Below are 26117 nucleotides of genomic sequence, written 5' to 3' on the forward strand. Positions count from 1 at the left end.
GTTCACGGTTTATTGATACTGTGATGGACTGCCGATGTGTCCAAGGTGTGAGCTGTGAATGCTCGGATAGGTGACAATTCTGCATGAACCTAAACGGAAGAAGTGGTATAGAAAATCAATGGATTGCTGGTTTTAGCCTTAACATCCTTGTTAAAATGAGCTAGAATGTGGACATGCACTGTCAGGCCTCAAAAGAACATTTAACCCCAAAACGAGATAATTGGCCAGTTTCCTTTCCTTAGCTGTTCCATCGCAGCTTTCTCCAAAATAATTCAAATGAGTGGGATCTGCTTGTGTGGAATGGCAAAATGGACATAAAATGAACATTAGATTTCTCAAATCAAATAAGAGGATTAGTGGATAGTATAAGTCAGGGGTATCCAGAGGTCCAGTTACTAAAATCTCCTCCAAGCAAAATCTGAACCTCAAAGTTTCTCAATTGCGTCCTTTAACCTACATCTATCAAATAAAATCTGAAATGTACTTTTCAATATATTTTTATATGATTCATTCATTCATATCATTTATTATCAACTTTCAAAGTAGGATACTTTTAACATACAGGCACATTGAACTTCTATGGAAAATACATTTTCATATCGGAGAAAGCTGACTGACAGCTGTAAGTCAATCCAAGCACATGGTCAAGGTGTGTAGTGCTACTTTGAGTGCTACCAAAGAAAACAGTCTCATACAGGATCTGTAGCCAGAAAGTGGCAGAGTCATCTGTCCATGCTGCCATCTCTTTCTTACGTCACTCTAATGCTGTTGTTCTCTCTAGCAAACTGTCTACGCACGGTAAACAATCGATTCGATTGGCTCAGTTGAGTGAAGCTGTATCCGTACTAACTGGATTAGCTGCGCCTGCGGTCTATTGCAGCTGAAAAAACAACGCTCCTTGAAGATTAGGCCTTTTATTTATTGCCACGAATTTATCAGAAATTGGCTTTGGGTCCAGGTAGAGTCTATGTCTTGGTTTCACTTGCAAATGAAATGAATTAGTTTATGATGGATTTTTATATATATATTTTTAATGACAAGTTCAAAATTGAATAAATACCTTTGAAACATCTTTTTAAAAGTAAGATAGAATGTGAAGTCATGTTGTCATAATAACATTTCAAACAACTAAATAGAAAACAAGTATCATATGAATGGATATTTATTAGATGCAAATGATTGGTACTACTGTGAAGTCATGCTGCTGCAACAAAACGTTCACTACACGTAACAAAAAACTACTATATACTGTATTGTATTAGCCTCAATAGTAAATAGTCAAACCAAAAATATCACAATGAACTTTGTGGTTATTTGATGTCCTATTTGAAACTATTAAAAGTACTTAAATTGTTTGTAACATGACTGAGAAAATGAAATTGAAAATGACTGACATAGTGAGGTTCACATTTTAGGATTAACTGTTAAAAAAGGAACCAGTCCACTAAGTATTAGTGCAGATGCTTACTGCTGATATCCATGGTTTCCTCTCTCTGTGCCAGGACCCCCACCTGAACCGATTCTTCCAGCAGTGCCAGAAGAGAGAGCTGGACCTCTCGCTACCTCCTACCTCCAACTTCCTCAACTGCTTAAAGGTCAGAGAAAAGGCCCTAGTTCCTCTCAATTTTTTTTTTTTTGACTGAAACAAAAACCAAAGCTTTGACTACTGAACACTGCTACATGACTAAGCAGTGCACCCCTGCTGTACTGTATGCCAAACATATTTTTTTTTGTTGCCCTTTGTATGATTTATGTTTCTTATTTATTTCCACACTTCTCCTCCTACGCTCTTTTTTCCACCATCCTACAGGGTCTTCTCAGTATGGAAAGGATCCCAGTGATCATCCGATTTCTGCCAGTGCTCTTCAACCAGCTGTTCAAGGTTCTGACTCAGAATGACAACGACGAGGTCACTACTGCTACCACCAGGTAGGCTGTGGTACTACAACACCCATAACAGCTCTACTCACATCAGGGTGGGGGCTCAGTGGTTGTGTTAAAGCACACAGTGAGGGATGTGTTTAGAATTCCTGTTCAAAAACACCATACCCCATTTTTATTGTTTTATAACAGAGATTTGCTATTGAAAAGAAATAATGAGGAGAAAATGTGTCAGTGTTGGTGACTGATTGATGATAACGGCTGTAATAAATACAACGCTTTGTTGTCCTGTGTCTGCAGAGTGCTGGTCCACATTGTTGCAAAGTGCCATGAAGAAAACCTGGATCACTACCTGCACTCCTATATCAAGGTATAATAACATATCCAGCAACAATACGATGGTGTGTGTGGTGTGCTAGTAGCAATCCCTTGAATGGAGTGTGTTTGTATGTGTGTTGTCAGGATGATCATATGATAATTATGAAAAGGCTGTTGTGGACTGGAATCTCTGCACTGACTATTTAATTTCAGAGGCTTTATGTGTTTGTATGTTTGTGTGTGTGTGTGTGTGTGTGTGTGTCTGTGTGTGTGTGTGTGTGTGTGTGTGTGTGTGTGTGTGTTGGACCAGCAGGAGGGTGGCTAGGGCCGCATGCCCAGAAAACTGTGCAAACACAAACAGAGAAGTAGGGAGAGATGAAGAAGTCGAAGAAAGGCTGATTGAGTAGGAGGCAAACTAAGGACATGCAGCCTGCTCAATCAGAAACACAAGGCGTGTTTGTTTAAGGGGGAAATCAGTAAGATAATTAGAGAAGAGAGCAGGAGAAACCACGAGACCTGCTTCATGCTGGCCACAGTGAAGGAAAACTGCTGCGCTTGAAGAGGCAGTAGCAAAGACGAATGGTGGGAGGGTAAGAGGAGAGGACTAGCACGGCTAATGGAACCGAGGTTGCCATAGTAACAGATTGGCATGATGTTCAGTAGTAGTGGTGCCCAATTTAAACTGCTGAGTGTTTGTGTGTGTTTGTGTGTGTGTGTGTGTGTGTGTGTGTGTGTGTGTGTGTGTGTGTGTGAGGGAGAGGAAAGAGAGGGGGTTCAATTCACTGTAGCATGAATTGAATAGTGTGCAGGAATATTGTGTGAATCAAACCGTAGATATGTTTTTCATATAATTAGCCAAATGGAAAATATTTTTTTTGCCTTATTTCAGGTTGCTGTTTGCTGTAAATGTCTTTGTCCTCATGCATGTACAGTATTTGTGAATGTGCGTATTAGTCCATATTAGAGCTGAAACAATTAATATATTAATTGATAAGCCAATGAATAGAAAATTAATTAGCAAGTATTTTGATAATCGGTTGTTTGTTGAGGTCATTTTTTTCTAGAAGAAATGCCCAAACATTCCAGAGAGTTTGCTTCATTTATCTGTTTTATATAATCATATAATTAATAATAATAATGAATGGTTTGTTGGTTGCACAACAAGACATTTTTAGATGTCACCTCGGCTGTAGGAAATTGTGTCACACTTTTCACCGTTTATATTTTATTTTTACTTTTTATAGACCAATAATAGATTGATTAATCAAGAAAATAATCAGTAAACCTCATTTTACTCTAATGTAAGAGATAGAGAAGGAGCACATTCTCTCATTTAAGAACCAAGAGTTTTTGAGGGATTTTCTTGGAAAGTGACTTTAACGATTATCAAAATAGTTGCCAATTATATTTCTTCCAATCGACCTATCAATAATCGACTAATCATTGCAGCTCTAGTTAGGACCATGAACTGCAACACCATGAAATCTGGGCGTAGATCTTTGTTGCATGCAATTCCCTACCTTTCTCTCCCCTCTCATTCACTGTTATCGCTCAACTTTTGCTTTAACTGACCCATTTCCCTTTCTTTATGTATGTAGTATGTGTTCAGGTCAGAGGCCCACGGCTTCAGGACAGTTCACGAGGAGCTGGCTAAGGGAATGACTTTTGACCTGAAGAGCAATGAACAGACAGCAGTCAAGAATGTCCTGAAGGTTTGTCTCTCTCCTCATACCTACTCATCAGTTTATTTAGTTTTAAAACAGAAAGCTTTTATTAAATTATGGAAACTGTTGTTTATGCCTCTAAGGTCCTAGAGGAAAGTAAATCAGTGCAAAACTCTCAAACAAAATCATGTGTGCCTCCCCCGTTTTTTAATGCTGGAGCTGATTAGATGGAAAATATTGGAGCAAGACTGACCTTGCTTTGCCTTCTCTTGGTTTTCAGTTCTCCTGGTTCTTCTTTGAGCTGATTGTCAAATCCATGGCCCAACATTTGCTCGACTGTGACAAGGTGAAGGTAAGGTGGCATACTCTACTTTTGGCCCTTGGAGTCCCTCATTGTTACTTATTTGTTCCATGTAGTTCCTTTGCATTTGTATAATCTGTCCTTGGACACAGTGCATGATTATGCAATGCTGACTCTGTGCTCCTACAGCTTCCGAGGCCCCAGCGTTTCCCCTCATCCTACCTGAGCCGCGTGGAGACCCTGGTGGAGACGGTGTCCGAACACATCTTCTGGAAAAACAAAGAGCTGGCAGAAGAGACACGCAGTGCCAACTTAGCTGTGGCAGCTTTTGTCAAGGTGGGAGCAAAATTTGTTGTCTTGTAGATGTTAAATGAAAAAAAGACCCAGTGTGAGTACATGTGAACAAACTGGGCATACTTTATAATGCTCAATACAAACTATATAAACAGACTGCAAATGAAGATTGTTTCCATTTACAATTGTAACGTATTGATTCAACCATCTGTGTTAAATGGTCTTATTAGCCGATGTCTCTGTCTGTCTCTTCGTAGCGTTGCTTTACCCTCATGGACCGAGGCTTCACATTCAAGCTGATTAGCAACTACATTAACATGATCACTGCTACTGACAGCAAGGTAAAAAACAACTTAATTGGAATTAAATTCTGGAAAAGAGCAACTAGACGCGTATACACAATACATTCATATGTTTTTCTTGTCTGATAGGTCTTGTGTGAGCGGAAATTTGAATTTCTAAGAGAGGTGTGTAACCACGAGCACTACATTCCTCTCAGCCTGCCGTTACCCTCCGCTCGCATCACAGGTAAGCTCGAGTCATACGCTGTGGTTCAGTGACACCAGTGTTGTTGTGGTAACTATCATACATCCAGTAGCTCTCACTCTCATTTGTCTATTAACACTCTGTCTTTCTCTCTTTCTCTTCCTGTCATTTTCTCTAACTATTTGTTCATGTCAGACCATGCATCTCCAGAGCCACAAAGTACTCATGGTAAATATGTTCACTCATTCCTTCGTAATGTTGCGTGTGCTACTGTGGTATGATGTGAATGAGATTCATGGAAAATTGGCTTGTCACATTATTTGCTCACAGTAACCAGATTTTTTATTTATAAACGGATTAATTAACTCCCTGATGGAAAGCATATTGGCACGGGCGTTATTTAAATCACGTGCAGCTCAGTTGATTTAAAATGTGAATCTTTTATGCTGTCTCTCCTCAGTGTCAGTGCCCGAGTACAACCTAACTGGAGAGTTCTGCAGGAAGCACTTCCTGACTGGCCTGTTGCTACGGGAGCTGGGGCTGGCTCTCCAGGACGAGCAGGACTTGAGACACCTAGCCTTGGCCACCCTGAAGACTCTCATGGCCAAACACTCTCTGGATGCACGCTATGCCACCAAGGTAGCCAGAGCACATGTTTACACGGGAGGAAACTAATAGGCATGAACACTGAGTCATGAGCTCACAGTAGAAATTCTTCCTATGTGACTCACACACACAACACATACACACTGACATGTGATTGTTCGTAGCAGCTGCTTAATGAATGCTGGGAAGTGTCCAGATCAGATCGAGTCAGTAATCTGCCCTCTGTTAAACAGAACCAAATACCGCCAACTACAACACAACTGCAGGGCTGTAGTAAAGACAGTCAAAGCCAAATGTGTGCCAAATTATAGGGAAATCATGTTTCGTTAAAGGCCACAGCATTTTCTTGGCAAGAGATATTAAATATTATGTAAATGTGAACACTGAAATGTTCTATGGACTACCAAAAGACTGGAGATTTGTATTGCCAGTGTAGTGTAAAAGGATTTGCAAACATATTAAAGGTATCAATACTAGCTTTACAAATAAAACAACATGTTGATTTGATGGGGTATAACAAGATGATGCTACTGGATGAAGAATATGCACAACTCTTTAAAATGCTATACCCTCTTTCATTGGCTGCCCTTCCAGGAGAAGCAGGCAAGAATTGCATCCCTCTACCTGCCTCTGTATGGCCTGATCCTGGACAACATGCCTCGATTCTTCCTCAGGGACCTCTTCCCCATCTACTTCACTTCTAGTGACCAGGTAAGAGTCAAGATGAAAGATCTTATCATACATTTCTGCAGTGTTTGAAGGTACATAATGTTGATCTAATATTTAAAGTTTGGGCTCTCATTCTTATTGCTTATGACAACATGTTACCTACTGAATTACAATGATTTTAGGAATGTAGATTCATCTGAACACAACGAGACACCAGCATGCTTTACTTCATCAGCTGGACATCTTTTTGTATCATTCGTTGCAGCACAGGTTCTCCTCCTTAGATGTTATAGGTTTGCAGGGACTACAGGAATGCTGCCTACACTATACAGTCTTGCTGGATGTACATGTTGTCTTTCGGTCTCTGTCTGTCCTCTTCTATTTGATTTCCACCACACTTTAAACAAAAGTTTGTGTGCTGATGAGTACTGTACTGTATATGAATCATCCTGCAAGTTGAGCTGGAAGTACAGCAATGCAATGGTCAATTATGATACAACTTTGAATGTTTACTTTCATTATTAAATGAGTAAAATAACATAACATAACATTGTTATGAGAAAACAGGAGACTTATGTTGCTTGCCTTCATGGATGCTGGTGTTGTAAAGTTGAGCCTGAAATCTTGGCAGCTTGTTAATAATATTGCTCTCATAACTAATATAAACAATAGCCTGAATTTTTAAATAATAAGACTCTCCCCTGTCTGCACCCCCACCAGGGTTCTCGAGACGACCTCAGTGTAGGAGGCGGAGTGGCGGGGGGTGTGATTCCTGTTACTCGCCATGGCAACTCTGTAGATGCTTCCTTTTCCAAAGAAGTACTAAACTCCATAACAGGTAAGAGTGTGTGACATGCTTGTATGTAGCTGTCTATCTATTTCCAGTGTCTATATATAAAAAGCTGTGAATGAGGACATTGATGCCCCCCCCCCCCCCCCCCCCCCCCACCACCACCAGCCTTCTCATCCTTGGCAGTTGCCACGGGTAACCAGGCGGAGTCTCGAGGTTCTCTGATCAGTGTGGACTCCAACCCTAGCAACAGTGACAGGAACAGTGAGAAGATGGACGGATGTGAGAAGGTGAGGAAAGAAAATAGTTGAACAGCCATTACTGTTTTATGACACGTCCCCTTATGGTTCTTTACTTCTAACTCTCAGAGAGGAGCAGCAAGAACTGAGATCGTTTAGATACATGTATTGTATGTGTTTCATACATATACATGTATTGTATGTGTTTCATACATGTGTGTGTGTGTGTGTGTATATATATATATATATATATATATATATATATATATATATATATATATATATATACATATATACGCAAGTATGCAATAAATGGACATCCATTGGCTTCCATTTTAGACCACTTAAAGGTACAGTGTGTAACATTTAGGGGGATTGGCAGCAATGAAATATAATATTCATAATTATGTTTTAATCAGTGTATAATTCCCCGAAACTAAGAATCGTAGGGTTTTTTCGATAACTTAGAAAAAACATTTATATCTTCCTAGCTCATCTTCCACGGAGTCCAACATATTGCACCGCCATGTTTTCTACAGACACTGGCTGTAGCAAGAGACATTCACGTTTTACGTTATCTTAAGGTAGTGATGTGTTGCGAATCCCGGTATTTAACGGGCCCGGTGCTAAATTACCGGAGTATTGATAAGCCCCAATGTTACTGGTGTTTTTATTCATACTTTTTAATGTTTTAATGTAATTTATTATCACACTGCAGCGCACATTTGCTCTGCTCTCTCTGTGGGGCTGAGCTCCTCAAACTACTCACACACATAGACACAACTACACACACATTGACACAAAGCGCGGGCAGATAGGCCGCTGTGGTAAAGTGAACCAGGTGAAGTGAAGGATACTGGAGTTGACAGCAACTATGCTTACACGTGTAAAAAGCCAATACATTATCAATATATCTGTGCAACAAGAACGAACATGTAAACGAAAGTGAAACCTAATTCAATCGGCCACCTCTGCTGTGTTTACACAAGCACAGCACGCAGGATCTGCCAAAAGCTTTTCATTTTGGAAAACTTCTTTGCTGGCAGGGATAAAGCAGCCAGGAGGACAGAGGACAGGGGGAATTACTGATACGGACAGATGTCTGTGTTTTTGCATTTGTTTCCAGTGAGATATTCATGACTTTATACAGTGACTTTGTTTTTTGTAAACATAACTGTTGCTGCTCTAGAAACAATATTTAGATGTATTTTAAATATGAATTCTAATCCTGTTATGAATTTATTTTTTAATATTCTATATATATTTTTAAAAGCAATTATTTAGTCATGTAGAAAAGCAGAGTATTGATAAGACTAGCTCCTAGTTAAAGATTACTCTCCCTATCTGTAGGCCACCGTAGTTCTCCAACACGCTTGGAAAAGGAGGGGTGAGCTGAGGGCTATTTAGTTGGTTGCAATCTGCAACACACCAGTAGATGCCACTAAATCTTACACACTGTGCCTTTAAGATTGGACAGGTGGACTTAGCACACTGCTCTAATACCAGCTAAAGAAATACTGAAGTTGGGTGATGGCCTGGTGGTCTACGACTTATCATATATTTGCTATGTTCAAGTCCATCCGGGGAGCTTTGTTGCATGTCATCCCCGAAAGAAAAAATATTACAGCCATCACTCCTTCCAACATCCCCCACTTCCAGGGCCCTAGATCTCTTAATATAAAAGAAGAATTCTATATCTCATATTTTTCTTTAAATTTAGTTTCCCAACATGAAGGTATAAATTATGTTTCCAAACCCTCTCCACATTTCCTGGAATACAATTTTGGCAGGGAATTGCTGAACCCTTTATTCATGTGTTAAGTATGAAGAATATTGAGGACATGACCTCAGTGTCCACAATGGTAGCTCAATACTAACAGTATATCTCTGACCATATTTCTGTCTGGATGTTTCTCCTTAGTTTGCACGGCCACAGTCCCTCATAGGCTACGGTTCTCGATGTGACAAGCTGGACCAGGCAGAGACCCGCAGTCTCCTCATGTGCTTTTTGCACATCATGAAAACTATATCTGAGGGTATGAAATGACATCTCACGAACATGTTAATTAGATTTACCCAGAATCTTTTACCTTTGTACATTTTTTAAATGGGTTATTATACTTACTATCATACTTCACGCAATCATCAGAGGTACAGGGCCTGTTTTAATCACTCCAATACCTTTTCAGTATGAAAATACTGACCCTACAAACATTTTCTTTGGCATTTGGTTGGCCCTCTGGACATCTGCCTTGCTATGTGACATGATGTATTTGCTTCCTGTTTCCAGATGTGCTGGTGTCCTACTGGCACCGGGCCATTCACCAGGAGATATCAGACTTCTTTAACATCCTGGAGTAAGTGCTCTTCTCTTTTCATTGCAGAGTATTACCACAGCTTCTTTTAGGCTGGCTAGTGATACTGAGCACAGAGAGAAAAAAAACATTGAGACAGACAGGGACGGGGACAGGAGACTGATATGAGAAGAAAGGGGAAGAATCAAGCCAGAAGGGACCAGATGAAAGTAATGACACAGCAAGAAAGAGAGAGAAGAAAAACAGACTGTAATTCCAACGAGAGCTCCCTCTCCACTGAACAGTGCAGTTAATTAACTGCCTGTTTCCTGTTTGTGTCAGCATCTAGACTGGGCTGTTGCAACTCAGTTTGATCAAATGCACTTCATTTGTCTTGTGTTCTTAACTTACAAAACACATACAAACGAGCAAACCTTCCCCCTTCAACCAAGGTATTTCTGCATTTTCTCTTTCTTCAGGCTGTGTCTTCAGCACTTCAGGTTCCTCGGAAAACGCCACATAGCCAGGTGAGTGTGTGCTTCTGACTGCTTTCTCCGACAAAGGGGTGGACCAGGTCTCATTCACATGCATTTATTATAATGTTGCATATATGGGAACAGCTTATTAACTCAACATACTGCTAATGGTTGTAACACCCCCAACCCACATAAACCCTTTAATCATGCGCACACACGAATACACAAATGTGCAAATGCAGCGACACACACACAGACACGTATGCAAACACGCACAAATAAATCAATCGAACACAGTCAGGCAGAAATACTCATATGTGTTCTGTATGCGTGTGCACGCTCAGGGATGTGCTTCAAGAGGGGAAGAGGTAAAGGGGGGAAGAAAAGGAAGAGAGGGGGAGGGGGAACTCCTGGATCTTGCTTTTGAGAGAAAAGCACTGCTGGATATTGTACTGTAGTAGTTGGCAAGCACAGGATGGGGGTTGATATCGTGTGTGTGTGTGTGTGTGTGTGTGTGTGTGTGTGTGTGTGTGTGTGCTCTTACTGGAGCTGAGCCATTGGCACAGCTAGACTCTTCCATCTTCTGGTTCCTCCCAGCTAATTAAATTAGCTCTCTTTTTCCTTTCAGCAATAAGATGCTGAGATGTAAGCCAACAAAAGGCTGGGAGAACACACTGCTTTACTGTGTGTGGAGGCATTAACAGAATAAAGATAGCTGGAAGCTAGTGCTCTCAGACGCAGTTGAGCCTGTCTGGGTCTTCGAGCTACTTAACATTCGTCTCTAATACAAGGCCATGGGGGATTCACAGTCTTACACCTGTGTCTGTCTCTGTTAGCTCTTTATTAAAGCCTGGCTGAGTCAGTGTGGGCACCCATTGAAGTTCAGGAGAGTTGCGTTACACTAGCAGTGTGTAGCCAGCAAGCTAGGAGGACAATCAGACAACAATCAACCATTGAAGTCCCTGCTGAAAACTTGTTTAAAATTTTTCCTTCATCTTAAATATTATTGATAAAGCAACAATAAAAGGTGAAGCCAACCTGCTAATGTGCTTCATTAGGAGTGTGTGGATGTGGTTTGACCAAATTGCAATTAAAATAACCCAAACTGTTACAAACATGTGTGTTCTCATTACAAACTGATTGAGAAAATAGGTTGTCAGGGCCTTTAAAGTTAGCCAGCAACGCTGCAGTTTAATCCCAGACATTCTTCTAACGTATGCTGTTTTTGCTGCGTTGGTTCAGGGAGCATCACTTCCTTAACTTAGAACATATTTTTGACTTTAGTTAAGATTCAAACACACTCATGCACATGCACAATATGCACTACAGGACACAAACCAATAACTGTGAATTGTAATTTTTACCTTGCTTTTGTAGTTTCCACCCCAGTGCATGCGTCATGTCCTCCCTCTCTGTGCATGCTGCAGCTGTTAATGGATTGTCAGTGTGACTGCACATTTATTGATGTTCTGTTGCATTAAGTAACCCTTTTATGTAGTATTCATTCTGGTGCTGCTTGTTAGTTTTGTTTGCTCTTTACATTCTGTAACACTGTTTTCTCATTGATGTTGCATGCCGAGTTTGTAGCCCTCCGTCTCTTTGATTGGCTTACATAGTAGTTGTGTCCTCTTTCTTTTGGCCGGCCAAGGCACCATGTGCTCAGTGTAGATCAAGCTTCATTTAGGCATCATGAGAATATGCTATGTTGAACATCTGTTTGTTACTAAGATGATTTGTGCCGCAGCTTAACTGTCTATCGGTTTCATCACATCTATACATCCTAATCTCCTTGCTGTCCACCGTTAATGCTGACCTCAAGCCTATACTCAACTCTCCACTAACACTCTCCCAATAGTTGATACAACATTTACACAATATTCTACTAATGGCAAACTAAAACCATTGACTCTGCTACGCCACTAACCCTTCCATCTGGCTGACCTCCCTCTCTATATGAGCTGTTTGATCTTTCTCTTTGACTTTAGCCGCTCTCATCGCGCCAAGGGCAAATTGGTGATCCTGTATGCTTTTTGCATTTCATTTAGCCTTACAGGAAAACAGTGTGACCTAGTTGCTATAAACATGCAACAAGATCATAAAATTGCAAACATAGTGCTGTTTTGCAATGTGTACATTTACGCTATATAAGATAATTTTTGTATTGATTGTAGGCATGCTTAGCTATTAGCATGCCACACATAGTTAATATAACTGACTAATGATGGACACCAAACAATGATGGTCTCAACCAGACTAACTAATGTTAGCTTTGATGTGATTGGCTCGTGAACAGGAAGCTAGCAGCGGCAGTAAAGCTGGCCCAGTCCACCCACGCCAATGGCACCCTGAAGGTCTCTAACCACCCCTCCCAGTCCTCTCATCCCTCAAGTCTCTTCCCACAATGGTAATCACCCTCCACCAGGAAAACACTGTGGCCACGTTACAGAGTTAAACTATTTAAAGGGTCTTTGGCTACTGAAATTGTTCTTAATGCTAATGATGTATGGCGATTGGCTCAAAATGTAAATATTTTCTTTAATAGCTAGAAACTCCAGACAATTTGAATACAGGTACAACCTACAACAACACTTAGATTTAAATAAATACATTCTTGCCCTGTGGATATTCATCATTGATGTGACCACCTTGTGTTTCCATGTTATAGACTGTAACTGTGTTCTCAGCATGTCCCTCCTCATACCTTCAGTGTTTGGTGTGATCTGTCTCTGTCTCTGTCCTCCCATGTGTTAATAGACTCCCAATAACAGCATGTCCTTGGGACATGGATGCCATTTATATTTACCTTCCTACTAAAATAGAGATGGTTTGCCTACAGTTTAGATGTACATTTACTGCAGTATGATTTTAAACAAGTATTGGATCAAACTGCTGATCCCTGCTGCTGCCTCCAGGATGGCGTCATCTGGAGGGGAAGGTCACCGACATGCTCGCTCCCAAACCATGCCCATCATCAGGAGCAAGAATGCTCTCACCAACCCCAAGCTGCTGCAGATGATGGAGACAGGTAACACACACACACACACACACACACACACACACACACACACACACACACACACACATTTGACTGAGATGAATATAAAGTTACTGATATGGATTTGAGTTATTGATATCTGATCCTGTTTCCAGATGGGAACATTCAGGATGGGGACACCCTGAGTCCTACAGATATTGAGGCAAACTTGTCTACAGAGGTGGCCCTCACTGTGCTGGATGTACTGGAGCTCTTTGTTCACCATCACAAGGTCTTTGGTCCTTTCATAGTTTACGACCTGAAACTACATTTCACACCACACACTCACTGTGTGCGTCATCTATTTTCTATTGTTAAGAGTAATCTATTTCAATCTATCTTATGTTCTGTATATTCAGTATAGTTTTACATTGTATACATACAATGTAAAAATACATTGTATGTATTTTTTTTGTCCGCATGGAATTTGCGTAGATGTGTAGGCTCCAGGACGAATTACATTTTGAATCATGCACATACAGTGTTTCGTGCACATTCTGAAGCCAAGCTAATGCTACTCTACTGCCACCTGGTGCCCAAAATATATTATTTTTCTTTATCGTCTTTGTGGGAAACCTTTCAGTTAAAACTTGAAAGTAAAATGTATTTTCTGCTTCTTTCTTCTCACATCCATCTATTTAGAAGCAGCTGTTGCTGGATGAAGGACAAAATGCACTGATGAAGAAGGTGCTGGACACCTACTTGCTCTTCTTTCAGATCAACCAATCAACCGCCACTCTGCGGCATATCTTCGCTGGACTCAGGCTCTTTGTACAAAAGGTCCAGCAAGCTTCATGTAAACATACAACATCTACATGAAGAAGATTTGTTTTTCCTCATGTGTGATTTCATCTTCATCTCTCTGCGTACATGTAGTTCCCCAGTGCATTCTTCCAGGGTAAGGCAGACCTGTGTGGCTGTCTGTGCTATGAAATCCTCAAGTGCTGTAACCATCGTTCCAGCTCCACCCAGACGGAGGCAGCTGCCCTGCTGTATTTTTTCATGAGAAAAAACTTTGAATTTACCAAGGGCAAGTCTATAGTCCGCTCCCATCTGCAGGTCAGTGAGACCAGATATATGTTCAGCATTTTGTGTTTTGTTAATCGTGACATTGTCCTCACCCAACACTCCTCACTCCAAATCAGGTTATCAAGGCAGTGAGCCAGTTGATAGCAGATGCTGGCATTGGTGGCTCAAGATTTCAGCAGTCCCTTGCTATCATTAATAACTTTGCCAATGGAGATGCACCACTCAAGGTACAGCAGGTTCTCGGGGTGTATCACAGTATCACAGCTTTATTACCGTTGATTATGATTTACAGTGTTATTTCTGTCTATTTTTTTGTTTAAAAGAAATGAATGTTCATAACACGTTTTCTGCAGAACACTCCATTCCCTGCTGAGGTGAAGGACCTGACCAAACGGATCAGAACGGTTCTGATGGCCACAGCCCAAATGAAGGAGCATGAGAAGGATCCAGAGATGCTGGTGGATCTTCAGTACAGTCTGGCTAACTCCTACGCCAGCACCCCCGAGCTTCGGTGCACTTGGCTGGAGAGCATGGCTAAGGTTCACGTCCGCAACGGCGATCTCTCAGAGGTTAGAAATGTTGTACTTTTCAGGGTGGTCTTACTTCAGAAACTTCAGAAATTGCTTTTTTTGATTGAAGTTAAGAAGTGAATTTTATGGTAATGTCTGATTTTCCCATCAGGCTGCCATGTGCTACATCCACATCTCAGCCCTGATCGCTGAATCGCTGAAGAGGAGAGGTTGGTGCACACATACTGCTGCTTTAACTTTACATTTTGCATGTGTTTGCACATATGGACATATGCGCATATATTTGAAGTTGCTGCCAGTGTGTTGCATCTCTGCGGACATGGAAAGTCTGATCACAGCCATCTTCTGTCATTCAGCAAACCTCTCTTTCTCTCTGCTAACATGCTCATCACAACAACTCTCTGCAAATTACTTAAACTTTCAAGCATCAGTCCTTCATCTCATCATGGGGGTTGATATGTATGCCTGAAAGTGAGCACGCCATTGACTTGAGTGTGTTTTTGTGTGGTGGAGATTAATTAGGAACTCATGGGGAATGAAGATGAATTCCCATGTTTCCAACTAGTTGTAGAGATCTGTCTTTTATTCCAAATACCATTCCCTTCCATGACTTCTAGACACCTTTAGCTGTGCTGCATGTTCCTCTATCTGCAAATATTTTGTCATTGCATGTGCTTCCTCACATAGGCTACAGCATGTGTCAATCTTATTCTGCATGCACTTTACACAGTGAGCCTGTGTGATAATAGCTAGCATAGCATGCCAGCAGCTCAGCTGATTCGCGAGCCTTGTCCTTGAGCATAATAGGCAAAAGCAAGTGGACTTTGTAAACCTCGTCCTCCTCCTCCTCCCCTCCTACCAAACAGGCTACTGGAGAGCTGACAAGGCCAGGATGTCCAGTGTGTCCCCTGAAGAAAGCCCTCTCTTTAACTGTAGCTCCTTACTAACTACCTCCCGAGATCAAGACAGTGAGTGTGTGCGCCTGGGGCCTGCTGGGTGGTGGGGACGGGAGTTCAGAAGATCAGGATGGAGAGACAAGGGAGCATGGGAGGGAGTGGGTGTGCACTGACATGTTTAAACCACTTGCCACTGGGTGGCAGGTTTTGATATTGACAGGTGGACATGGTTTGCATTGAAGGGACATAAGGTACCAGTTTAAATCAAAACCACTCTGGTGTTAAATAAGGTTTCTACACTATATTATAGAATACAGTTAATAATATTTTGATGACTGCTGTTCTTGCATTTATGATGATTGTGTCCGGTTATCATTGTCACTACTGTCGCTGCTGGGCTTCACTGTTCACTCACGTCTCGCGGGATAAGTTGTTAAGTGTCACTAAGGTTTGATATGAAGCACGCTCGCATTTGAAGTTTTTAATTTAGTCTGAAAAAATGGTATGACTTTTGACGAATGCGTGTTCGTGAAACAGTAATACGTTTTGTATTTTGACACAAGAATTTCAGTTTCTGTATGTTAACAAGCTGAGCATAAATGTAGCGCAAGTCGATATCCTTTTACTTGCTAACCTGCCTTTGTGTCACTTCTTTGAAATGCCAGCGTCGTTTTCTATGGGCTGGGCAGCTTTTATGTGCATCAGCCCCAATGTCAAGGAGGAGGGTGCCATGAAAGAAGACACTGGTACACAAGACACGCCCTATACTGAGGTCAGTGTTAGCCTTTAATCCTAAACAGCATCGTAAATACACTTTTTTTAGCTTCACAAATGACTGAAGTCTCCTTTTTGCTTTTCAAGTATTATTTAATGACCAGAACCATTATTACAAGTTTTAAAAAATGTTGAATTAAATAGCTTTGAAAATATTGTGACCGGTTTGCAGTCTTTCTCTCTAACATGCTCCCTGCTGTACTGTGTAGGACACTCTGGTAGAGCAGCTGGAGTTGTGTGTGGACTACCTGTGGAAATCAGAGAGACACGAGCTCATCGCTGACATCAACAAACCTGTGATTGCTGTTTTTGAGAAGCGAAGGGATTTTAAGGTAACTGTTAACCCTTCCATCCTTTGTAAGTCTGTGTGTGTGTGTGTGCATATTGAGCTAGGTTTGACCTTACATGTGTGTTGGTGCGTGACCACAGAGGCTGTCGGAGCTGTACTACGACATCCATCGCTCCTACCTGAAGGTGACTGAGGTGGTGAACTCAGAAAAGCGGCTCTTCGGTCGCTACTACCGTGTAGCTTTCTATGGACAGGTGAGCGACACTTCCTTACTGCAGACAGCACACACTTGCATGGGAACGTCTGTACACGCACATTACTTAAGCCACAGCAGAACAACAGTAACTGAAACTCTACCGCTGACAGATTCGACAAACTGAATTTGATACCAAATGTCTCTGTATTAAATGTACAGATATGTAGGTGCTACTATAGTAAAATACTGTATGTCTCTTGTAAGCCCTAGGAAACTATAACTTGGCAAACACATGTCCAACTCCACAACGCTTTTTTTACCTCTGCAACAAAAAAGGTTGCACAGTTAAATGCCATAAAAGATTGAAACATATTTCTCTTTATTTCTCTATATTGTTATTTTGATGAACTAATTCTTTGGAATTAGTTATCGCATATTTGATACAGATAACAGGTGATTTTGTTTTTAATGGCTTTGTCAATGAAGGAGAGCTGTGCAGTTCAGGCTTGTTTCTTAAGAACCTGGATCCTTGACACAGATGCCTATCTGTTAATGAGAGGATAGTATTTCCATGCAGTGATTTCAGAGCTCTGAAGTCAAGTTTCATAAGCTGATAAGAATAAGAAATCCTCTTATTGTTGGAAAAAAGGAGGACAGAGTTACAGTCTCTCATCAGTGAGGCAGGGAGATTGAAAAATAACAAGTCCAGATTTTTTTTACTGAGTCAGTGTCCTTAATTCTTCCGTCTGCTCTTTTCTTTTTTCTTCCTTTTTTAAAAATATATTCTATATCAAGATTGTGGTAAGTTTTGTATGTCTTTGATTTTCCATTTTCCTCAGTGCTAACCACCTTGACCTCTCTTCTCCTTCTGCTACTATTAACTTCTGCTGCTCTTACCCTGTGATGGGTTTGTTTCAAGCTTGCTGTGGTCCATTTTACTTCCCATAATCTCCAAAGATGTTGTTTCCTCCCCAAACATTTAAGAAGAGCTGGTGTCCAAAAGCCACAGTGGATGGGAAAATAACTATTTAATAAACCTCAATCACCTTTTGACATTTGCCTCCAATACTGCTTTGAGTATGACCTCTGAACTCTCCCATCCAGAGCTTAACACTGACACCTTGAGTTGTTCTAACATGTGTTACACCTGTGTGTACAACCAGTGACTCAATAAACCACTAGGGGGCAACATAAAATCACACCGACATACAGCTTGTTTTGACAGCAAAAGCAACATCCACATAGTAAACTTTCGTTGCATACATACAAACACCCATACATGTAAAAGGCATTGTTAACTAGAGTGTGTTCATGTGTTCTCGTAGGGTTTTTTTGAGGAAGAAGAGAGCAAAGAGTTCATCTACAAAGAGCCAAAGCTGACAGGGCTGTCGGAAATCTCCCAGAGATTACTCAAACTCTACTCTGACAAGTTTGGAGCTGATAATGTCAAGATGATCCAGGACTCCAATAAGGTAGGTGGCCGGTTTAAGATACTTTTAAGACATTAAAACTGAATCATTTGCCTAGCTGTTATTATTACCAGTTATTGGTGAATTTGTGGACATTCACTATTGCTTGCTTAACATTCTTTAACAACAGGTAAATCCTAAAGACCTGGACTCCAAGTTTGCGTACATTCAGGTAACGTACGTGGTGCCCTACTTTGACGAGAAAGAACAACAAGACAAAAGGACAGATTTTGAGAGACATCACAACATCAACCGCTTCGTATTTGAGACGCCGTTCACTCTGTCTGGAAAGAAACATGGAGACGTGGAGGAGCAGTGCAAGAGACGCACCATACTGACCAGTAAGTATTTGTTTGACACTTTTTCCCCTATCAACAGGAAAGCACTAGAACATATACATGTATGTCTGTACAATTTCTGCCCTTAAAACAGAGGGAACTAAAACGTAGAGTTGGTCTGACCAGTGAGTTATTGGTTCTCTCTCAACAGCGAGTTCCTGCTTCCCCTATCTAAAGAAGCGTATCCAGGTGGTGGAGCAGCAGAGCACAGAAATGAACCCGATTGAGGTAGCCATTGACGAGATGTCTCGTAAAGTCTCTGAGCTCAACCAGCTCTGCAATATGGAGGAGGTGGACATGATCCGGCTGCAGCTGAAACTGCAGGGCAGTGTCAGTGTCAAGGTGGGGATTCCTCCAAAAGTACTGATTTGTGGTTGAAATCGTTTGCTTGGTTTTATCTCACCTGATCATTCCATTTCCAGGTAAATGCAGGGCCTATGGCCTATGCCAGGGCGTTTTTAGAAGAGAAGAATGCCAAGAAATACCCAGACAACCAGGTCAAACTGCTCAAGGAGATCTTCAGGTCGGACATTTATAAAATATGCATGCACAATTCAATGCAAAGAATTGTGGATTTTGTCCCTAGCATTACACTGTAGGAATGTATATTTAAAAAAAAAATTCAACACCTTATAATGACAACAAAAAATGGTGTATTACCACAAAAGGTGTTCTCCAATGTTTAATAGTCCACACACATAATGCTTAATTTAACATGTTTGCATAGTCTCGACAGCTGCTTTAGAGCTAAATCCATTTTAGTAGCGAATAAACACAAATGTTACAGTGTAACACACTTACCCAGATGATTAAAGGCCAAGATGAAGTCAAACTTCAGTCAAATACATGTGAATAAAAGGGAAAGAAATATTGCAAACAATACAGGAAAACCTTCATGAAGGTCAGTTCCTTTTTAATTTATTTGATTATATTGATACATGATATGATCATAATTGATATGCACATTAGGATTTATAAATGCAACACTTCTTCAAAGTGTAAACTCTTACAGTGTAAATCGCACCCGTTAGAGCCTTTTGTCAATGTTACTTCTCGGGAAAAAAAAATGAAACATTAAAGGTCAGCTTCCATGGCATGATTAATAATCATTAAAACTTTGTTTTCTCCCTGCAGGCAGTTTGCAGAAGCCTGCGGTCAGGCTTTGGATGTGAATGAGCGTCTGATCAAGGAGGACCAGCTGGAGTATCAGGAGGAGATGAGAGCTCACTACCGAGACATGCTGACTGAGCTGTCTGGCATAATGAATGAACAGGTCTCACGATGCAATGACCAATGAGTGTCCACACTTATGTTATTACCACATTGTTGCTTTTTTTTATTCGCATGGCATAATGAGCATCATCATTCTCATGTGTATCAGCTTCTGTTTTTACTTCACGTTTTCATCTACTTCTTTTCCAACTTTTTTCATTACAGCTACAAAAAAGTGTTCTTGCTGCCAGTACGTCCTCTCTCTCTAACAGCTCTCTGTCCACTCTTTCTAAGACCGGTATGTCATGTCATCAAAATCCTTCATAAAAAACGTCTTGTTGTCACCTTGCTACTTGCTTAAACCACTTTATCATTCTCCCATATGTCAGCCAATCTATCCCAGAGCCAAACTGCTAGTCTCACTACTTAACCGCCTTTTGAATTTTCCTGTTCCAATGCAAGCTTTCTTTTTGTTCTTGCTCTTGTCCAGATTCCTCACACAAGACAACCAGGAACGGAACGGCACAGCGCCTACTGAATGGCCACTAGACTCAAGAAATCCTTTTTGCCAGGGAGGACATTTATTTTTCCCATGAATGGCTTTAGAGTGCCAGTTCGAGCCTCAAAAGTGGCTCATTTGCTTGCTTCTGACTGTAGTTGTTTCCTGCTGCAAAAAGCAGCAGGTTAGTGGAACTTTGACTGATGGGGCGTGTAGAGAAAACAAGGGAAAAAGTGTGTAGACTGTGGTCGTGATAGTCTGTGGTCCTGTCGTTGAACGTTGACTATCTACAGTAGAGGCCAGGCTGCTGGACTGTTAGCTACCGTTTGTTTTGGTTTTAGAGACTCGATCCATGTGTCATATGGATACCCCTCCCCCGCCCTGCCAACTGATTCATCACCTTACACACCGACAACACGCTCACAAACAAGTACATACTGTGCACATGTTCATAAATACATGCACACAACCACCCAACATCTGCCTTCTTTCCACAACCCAGTCCCTTTAGAGAACAATGACCTTACTGAGCTCGAGGTGCGTTCAGCTATATATCTAACATGTAGCGCCCTGGTGCGTTTTGATGACAGTTTTTAAATTTTTTTCAGTGGAATATCATTGTACTTCAAACTATCTCAAGAGATCTTGTAAGACGACTAATGTGAAAAAAATAATTGGATTACAGGTTTTTTAACTAACGAAGCATCTGAAGAGTTGAACGCACCTCCAGTTCTTGTTTGAATGTAGAGCAGCTTTACATTGCTACTTTGTATCCTTGCTAACGTTCTGGAAATATCAGCTTGCCAATTTTCAAATGGAGACAAAAAAAAAGTATGTTTTGTAACATTTTTATGATTGAAATTGCATTGTTACTGTTATTATTTCCTGTACTGTTTTGAATTGTAAATAAGAAATATTAATATTTAAAACGTTTGAAATGTTTCTTTTTATAAAATATACAATATATAAATATTTGTTTAGCTGAATTTAAAAAAAGAACAAAAACTAAAGTTTTATGTATAACATTTAAATAAAATTTTGTTAATGTCCAAAATTCATGATTATACTACATAATTTTCCACTTCATCCACATGTCAGTGTACTAGTCTTTCATAGGACATTGCACCTTACATTCAGATCACCCTTCCTCTCACTATCACTCATGTTGCTCACTATGTTAATTGCATTAATCCAGATTTGAGTGGGGTAAAATAGCTTTCTACAATACAATTGTGCCTTGGCTGCAGCTGTGCTCAGCAGCCCCTCACATTCTGTCCATTGACAGAGACAGAGACCGGACTGCAGCTAATTATAGATAAGTGTGAAGCCCTTCATTTGCACAACAGATGAAAATGTGTGAAATAGCAAACAAAGAAGAAGAAAATTACTTTTTGCCTGGGTCCATGGTGCACAAGATGATAGACAGCAGCTGTTTGAATGTTTAAATCCATCAGCTCTTAATATCAATTGTATTGTTTCCAATTTTAACACATAGAGGTAGTGGAGGTTGAACCACCATTGTGAAACTATACAGTAAATGTCCAGCTTTCATATCTTCAATCATGAGTTGGACTCTTTTTCAAGGAGTAAATGGCACTAAAATAACTTTAGATATGCAGCGGAATAGGACTTAGCTGAGAAGGACCAATGCAAGAGATGAAAAGGCTCTGCTGCATTAAAGCAACCAGATAAAAGAGACCAGGGTTGTTTTAACCAGAAGAAAGGCATTCGGCTTTAGGTCAACCTGTCACGTCATCTCCGTTCATCAGTAATGTCACAGGGCCAGTGCTTTGGGGCATATTTCATTGTTAAATAAGTGCATGCATTGTGTTGTGTTTTCTTTGTTTATCAATCGTTCTGTAGAAACGGAAGGCAGGGTTACTGTTGCTGTACAGTAATCCTGCCTTAAATGAATAGATAGACTCCAAAAGAAACAATCCTTTGTTTTGGATCATTGATTTCTTTTCCAAAATCAGAGGGGTCAGAACAAAGTCAGTAGCCAAATGAATCCAAATCCGACAGTGTTTTTTTTTTTTTTATCTGATGGAGCCTGGAGGCTCTCTTCATCACTGCTATGCGTCTGTCTGTTGTTTTGGTGTCTCTGTTTCAGACCGCCTCCGTTATGTTTACGCAGAGGCTCTGGCTTCCTTTGTGCTTTCCATCTTCATTGTTGACTTATTATTATTTCACAATAACCATATTGACATCCTATTTTACTAGTATGTGGGCAGCTAAGATGCCATCTAAAAACAGGAATTAGTTAAGAGAATGATGTATTAGAATTAGATCATTCACTTAAATAAAGTAATATAGACAGAAACTTATAAAATGTATTGTGAGAAGTCACCAAGTACAAAACTTGTGACAGGGGTTTCAATGAAAGTGAAATGACTGACAGTTTTCCATGAGATCAGGTTTCACTTTTCTCCAATAGTTGGGTATAATTACTGACGGTGCAGAGTGGTTGTTTACTTATTGATGCTAAGCCTGGTGTTGTTGCACTGTGTATAAAAAGTGGCCCTGAACATACATCTGGTGGTAAAAGACAGCTTGCAGTCCTCTGTCTCTCAGTTGTCTGTTTCTTTCTCTGCCTGACAAGACAGCTGACAAATTTCTACGACTGTCTCTTCACTGTCACTCTGTGGTTGCCAACACACACAAATAGTGCAACGTGGGCAGTGGCAGTAAGTTGCACACCTGAGGTGCAGCAGATAGAGTTTCACTGACCTCCTACCTTTTCTTCACAAACTCATTTCCTTCCAGACGATCAGTATTTCTCCTCTGTCTCATCTCTCTCGCCTCCCTCCCTCTCTGTAGCCTATTTTGTGAACCAGAAAGAGGGGCCTGATTGGGTTTCTCTCCTCCACAGAGCGGCTTATGTATGCCTGTCTCCCTCCCAGTGGCCTACAGTCTGGCGGGTCAGGTTGCTCTGAGCCAACAACATTCAGTCCAGGTCATGGACCTGCTACCTGGTAGCCGTTGGCTCATCGGACAATATTTCATATTATATTCATGTGGGCAGTGTTAAACCTCTTTTCATGTTGGAGTCAAACCAGCTAAGCTACAGGTGTGCTCAGAGGCTGTCTGCTCTATTCATTATGGGTTACAACCTGTGTCCACATGAGCTCCACTGCAGCACCTGACCATACAATCTCAGCTGTGGAGGCCCCATTGAGTGTAAATATGTGTATTTTTGTATTTGATGTCTGTTGCAGTGATTCCTTCTCATATTATTTATCAAACACCTGCTTTGTTTTCATGTGTTTTTTTTTTTTTTTCAAAGATCTCCCGTCATCATTGGGTTAACCGCCAAACCGCTGCTTTTATCAATTAACATGCATATTCACGAGACAGGGGAAGGCATATTGGATTAGAGGCCAGTCCATCCATCTGTGTCTCCAAGTTCAAGATCTTGCCCATCTTTTCTTGAGCTAAAACATGAAGGTGCTGCACGTGTTGCAGGACCAAGAAGTGGTCATTAAACTCGAACTATTTCAGACATCCTGCAGGTTTAGTAGGTCTCCCGCCATTCAAGCTCTAATGCAGTGCACATTTCAGTTCCGACCCCTGCTTAGTTTTCCTGAAACTAGACGCCGGGGCTGATTAATAAAACATCCTTTGTGCGCTGCTGACTGATCACTGGAGCCCTTTCAGCTGTATAAGTGGTGAAAGGTGACATAATCTCCCTCAGAACAAGATCTGGACTGAGATTGTGGCAAAAAACACAACAGAGAAAGGCACACAGCGGGAAGACCGCACAAGCTTTTGGGAGCACAATGTTAAAACCCCAGCGGCACGGCGAGCTTCTCCTGCGCGACTCCCCGCCGGTTTTTGGGAAGCCGTGGTACTGGCAGCGCAGCAGCAGCGCCATGGAGAGCACCCGCGGCCTGGCGCAGGTTATCATGGAGATGCGCGATGAAATCAATAAACTGGAGGCGGAGAACCGAGAGCTGCGGGGAGACTACGGTCAGCGGTCATTTGGGGCAATGCAAGTGGGAGCCGGCACTGTATCTTCAGTAGCAGAGCAGCGGGCGGGAATGGAGGAAAACCCGTATGTGAACCTGAGGCGAAATGCGTCTGCACCAGTCCTGGAGGGCCAATACAAAGGTAAGAGGTCCGGTTACTGCACAGCTGTGCGTTCAAACTATTAACGTGTTATTAAAATATCGGCCAGATCACAAGCAATACAACATATTACTATAGTACACACGAAAGTGATATGTTTTTGTGTTAAGTGATTTAAGCATCTTTCATTAAGTTGGAGGTGTCATAAGAGACAAATTAGAAAATACTTCAAATCCAAAAGCAAGTTAAGAGCCGAGATACCCTGATATTAATATTATTATTCAAACTACAAAAACACTAGATCTATACAACTGCAATCCAATAGCCTCTTAATGAAACATTGTGACATAAATGCACTTTATATTCACAGCAACAATATATGAGAAAGTAAAATAAAACCATGTGTTTATTTTAAGACATGGGAGGTCATGACATTATTAAATTGGCTAGAAAAATGAACATGACATTTTGATTTGACATCAGAAAATGTCCTTAGTGTTTTCTTTTCATATCCATATCTACACTGTGGGAATGAATCCATTCTAATGCATCATGTTCATGTTATTTCACAGAGAACGCTGTCATGACTGTCCGAAGATACTCTATAAGCTCCAGTCTGTCCGGTGTGACTATGACAGAGGGAAGGACTGATCGGGCACAGCCCAGTGACTCTGGATGGGGAAGACTACATGAACAGATCGAGCATGGTAATGGTATCTTTGGTAACTCAGCCACAGAAGAAATGGGAAAAGTAACCAACAGGCACTCCCTGCAGGAATATGTACACAAAAACAGGTACAGACTGGCCTGCCACGTATTTAAAGATATGTTGTCTCCATAGCATACACCTAAGTTGCAGCTTTGTAGCCATATAATGCTTGTGATTTCTTTGATCTTTCAGGACCAAGGTAAAAACGGTCACTTTTCTTCTACCTGTGGAGGACATTTACACCAACAGGCCAGTTCTGGCCAAACACCATGAGGTGCCTAAAATCACTGAGCTGGCTTCCATAACTGAGACAGATTCCTGATAGAAGCAGAACTTTTGAAGACTTAAAAACACATGAAATGAGCCTCAAAACAGGTTAGCCTCTTCATTTAGTTCAGTGTGGATTGGGCTCTTAATGAGTGAGCCAGCAGACCGATTTTATCACACCCGACCACACAAATAGAAGACTCTGGTTACGGGTGTTGTTTTCATCAGGCCATTGCAATCCAGGCCCGGTTAACAGCGATGTGACACGGGGCCCTCTGCAGAGAGGATCAGATGTCTGGACTCCTCTCCCGACCTGGGGTGTCGTTTTGGAGTGAGACCCACACCTGCAGGTGACGGCCCTTTTACGGACAGCTGTGGTCACTGACTCAGGCCTCGTGAGCAACATCAGGCTCATTAGTTATTCATCTTTGTTTCTTTTCATGATGTAAACTTTAACGGGTAGTCAAGGGGCCATGTGTGCCTTGAAACATGTGACCTACTTCTTAACAGTGTTTCTAAAGAGTATTTTTTTAGTGCACATCGCACACTGTAGTCTCTGCTTTCATGTATGAAAGGCTCCTTGTAAATAAACCAGTGTTTGGTATACTATTATGAAAATGAATGTAAGGCACCTTCAACAGTCATTATAAGCTATTACTGCGCAAACAAATTCAACTCGAGGCCTTTTGAAGTCCACATTTGTCGTCTCAGTATTTTGGCATTAGCTGAAACTCAGGAGCTCATGTACTCAGAGAGAAAATGTCCATGCTTCAAATTAGGGCTGTCACGATA

At 41.1% G+C, this 26117-nt stretch overlaps 2 protein-coding genes across 8 annotated transcripts in view; both read left to right on the plus strand.

The window, feature by feature from the left end:
- dock10 (dedicator of cytokinesis 10) overlaps positions 1-21292 on the plus strand; it is a 62946-nt gene extending 41654 nt beyond the window's left edge. For 3 of the 7 annotated variants that reach the window (XM_068710998.1, XM_068710979.1, XM_068711006.1), the window contains exons 23-57: positions 1503-1595; positions 1811-1929; positions 2182-2251; positions 3798-3911; positions 4144-4215; positions 4354-4500; positions 4716-4799; positions 4890-4986; positions 5140-5172; positions 5405-5583; positions 6145-6261; positions 6940-7057; positions 7178-7299; positions 9170-9284; positions 9539-9605; positions 10022-10069; positions 12312-12422; positions 12931-13043; positions 13169-13284; positions 13695-13832; positions 13929-14111; positions 14198-14308; positions 14435-14650; positions 14763-14820; positions 15478-15579; positions 16173-16279; positions 16491-16613; positions 16711-16824; positions 18092-18238; positions 18366-18576; positions 18725-18915; positions 18996-19096; positions 19708-19846; positions 20011-20083; positions 20276-21291. In XM_068710998.1, coding sequence (XP_068567099.1) covers positions 1503-1595; positions 1811-1929; positions 2182-2251; positions 3798-3911; positions 4144-4215; positions 4354-4500; positions 4716-4799; positions 4890-4986; positions 5140-5172; positions 5405-5583; positions 6145-6261; positions 6940-7057; positions 7178-7299; positions 9170-9284; positions 9539-9605; positions 10022-10069; positions 12312-12422; positions 12931-13043; positions 13169-13284; positions 13695-13832; positions 13929-14111; positions 14198-14308; positions 14435-14650; positions 14763-14820; positions 15478-15579; positions 16173-16279; positions 16491-16613; positions 16711-16824; positions 18092-18238; positions 18366-18576; positions 18725-18915; positions 18996-19096; positions 19708-19846; positions 20011-20083; positions 20276-20334 — 4008 coding nt within the window. In that variant the 3' untranslated portion in view covers positions 20335-21291. Of the gene's footprint in view, positions 1-1502; positions 1596-1810; positions 1930-2181; positions 2252-3797; positions 3912-4143; positions 4216-4353; positions 4501-4715; positions 4800-4889; positions 4987-5139; positions 5173-5404; positions 5584-6144; positions 6262-6939; positions 7058-7177; positions 7300-9169; positions 9285-9538; positions 9606-10021; positions 10070-12311; positions 12423-12930; positions 13044-13168; positions 13285-13694; positions 13833-13928; positions 14112-14197; positions 14309-14434; positions 14651-14762; positions 14821-15477; positions 15580-16172; positions 16280-16490; positions 16614-16710; positions 16825-18091; positions 18239-18365; positions 18577-18724; positions 18916-18995; positions 19097-19707; positions 19847-20010; positions 20084-20275 lie in introns of all 7 variants that reach the window. The other 4 variants (XM_068711023.1, XM_068711015.1, XM_068711033.1 and 1 more) reach the window with 4 other exon arrangements.
- Positions 21293-24060: 2768 nt separating this feature from the next.
- LOC137891491 (putative coiled-coil domain-containing protein 195) lies at positions 24061-25545 on the plus strand. Its single transcript, XM_068736166.1, has 3 exons — positions 24061-24391; positions 24922-25144; positions 25251-25545. The coding sequence occupies exons 1-3, from the start codon at positions 24061-24063 to the stop codon at positions 25378-25380; spliced, it is 684 nt and encodes a 227-aa protein (XP_068592267.1). The 3' UTR covers positions 25381-25545.
- Positions 25546-26117: the final 572 nt, after the last annotated feature.

Source organism: Cebidichthys violaceus, unplaced genomic scaffold (assembly GCF_023349555.1).
Source record: "Cebidichthys violaceus isolate CVI_PGR_0920_01 unplaced genomic scaffold, fCebVio1.0.p SCAF_1, whole genome shotgun sequence".
Taxonomy (NCBI): domain Eukaryota; kingdom Metazoa; phylum Chordata; class Actinopteri; order Perciformes; family Stichaeidae; genus Cebidichthys; species Cebidichthys violaceus.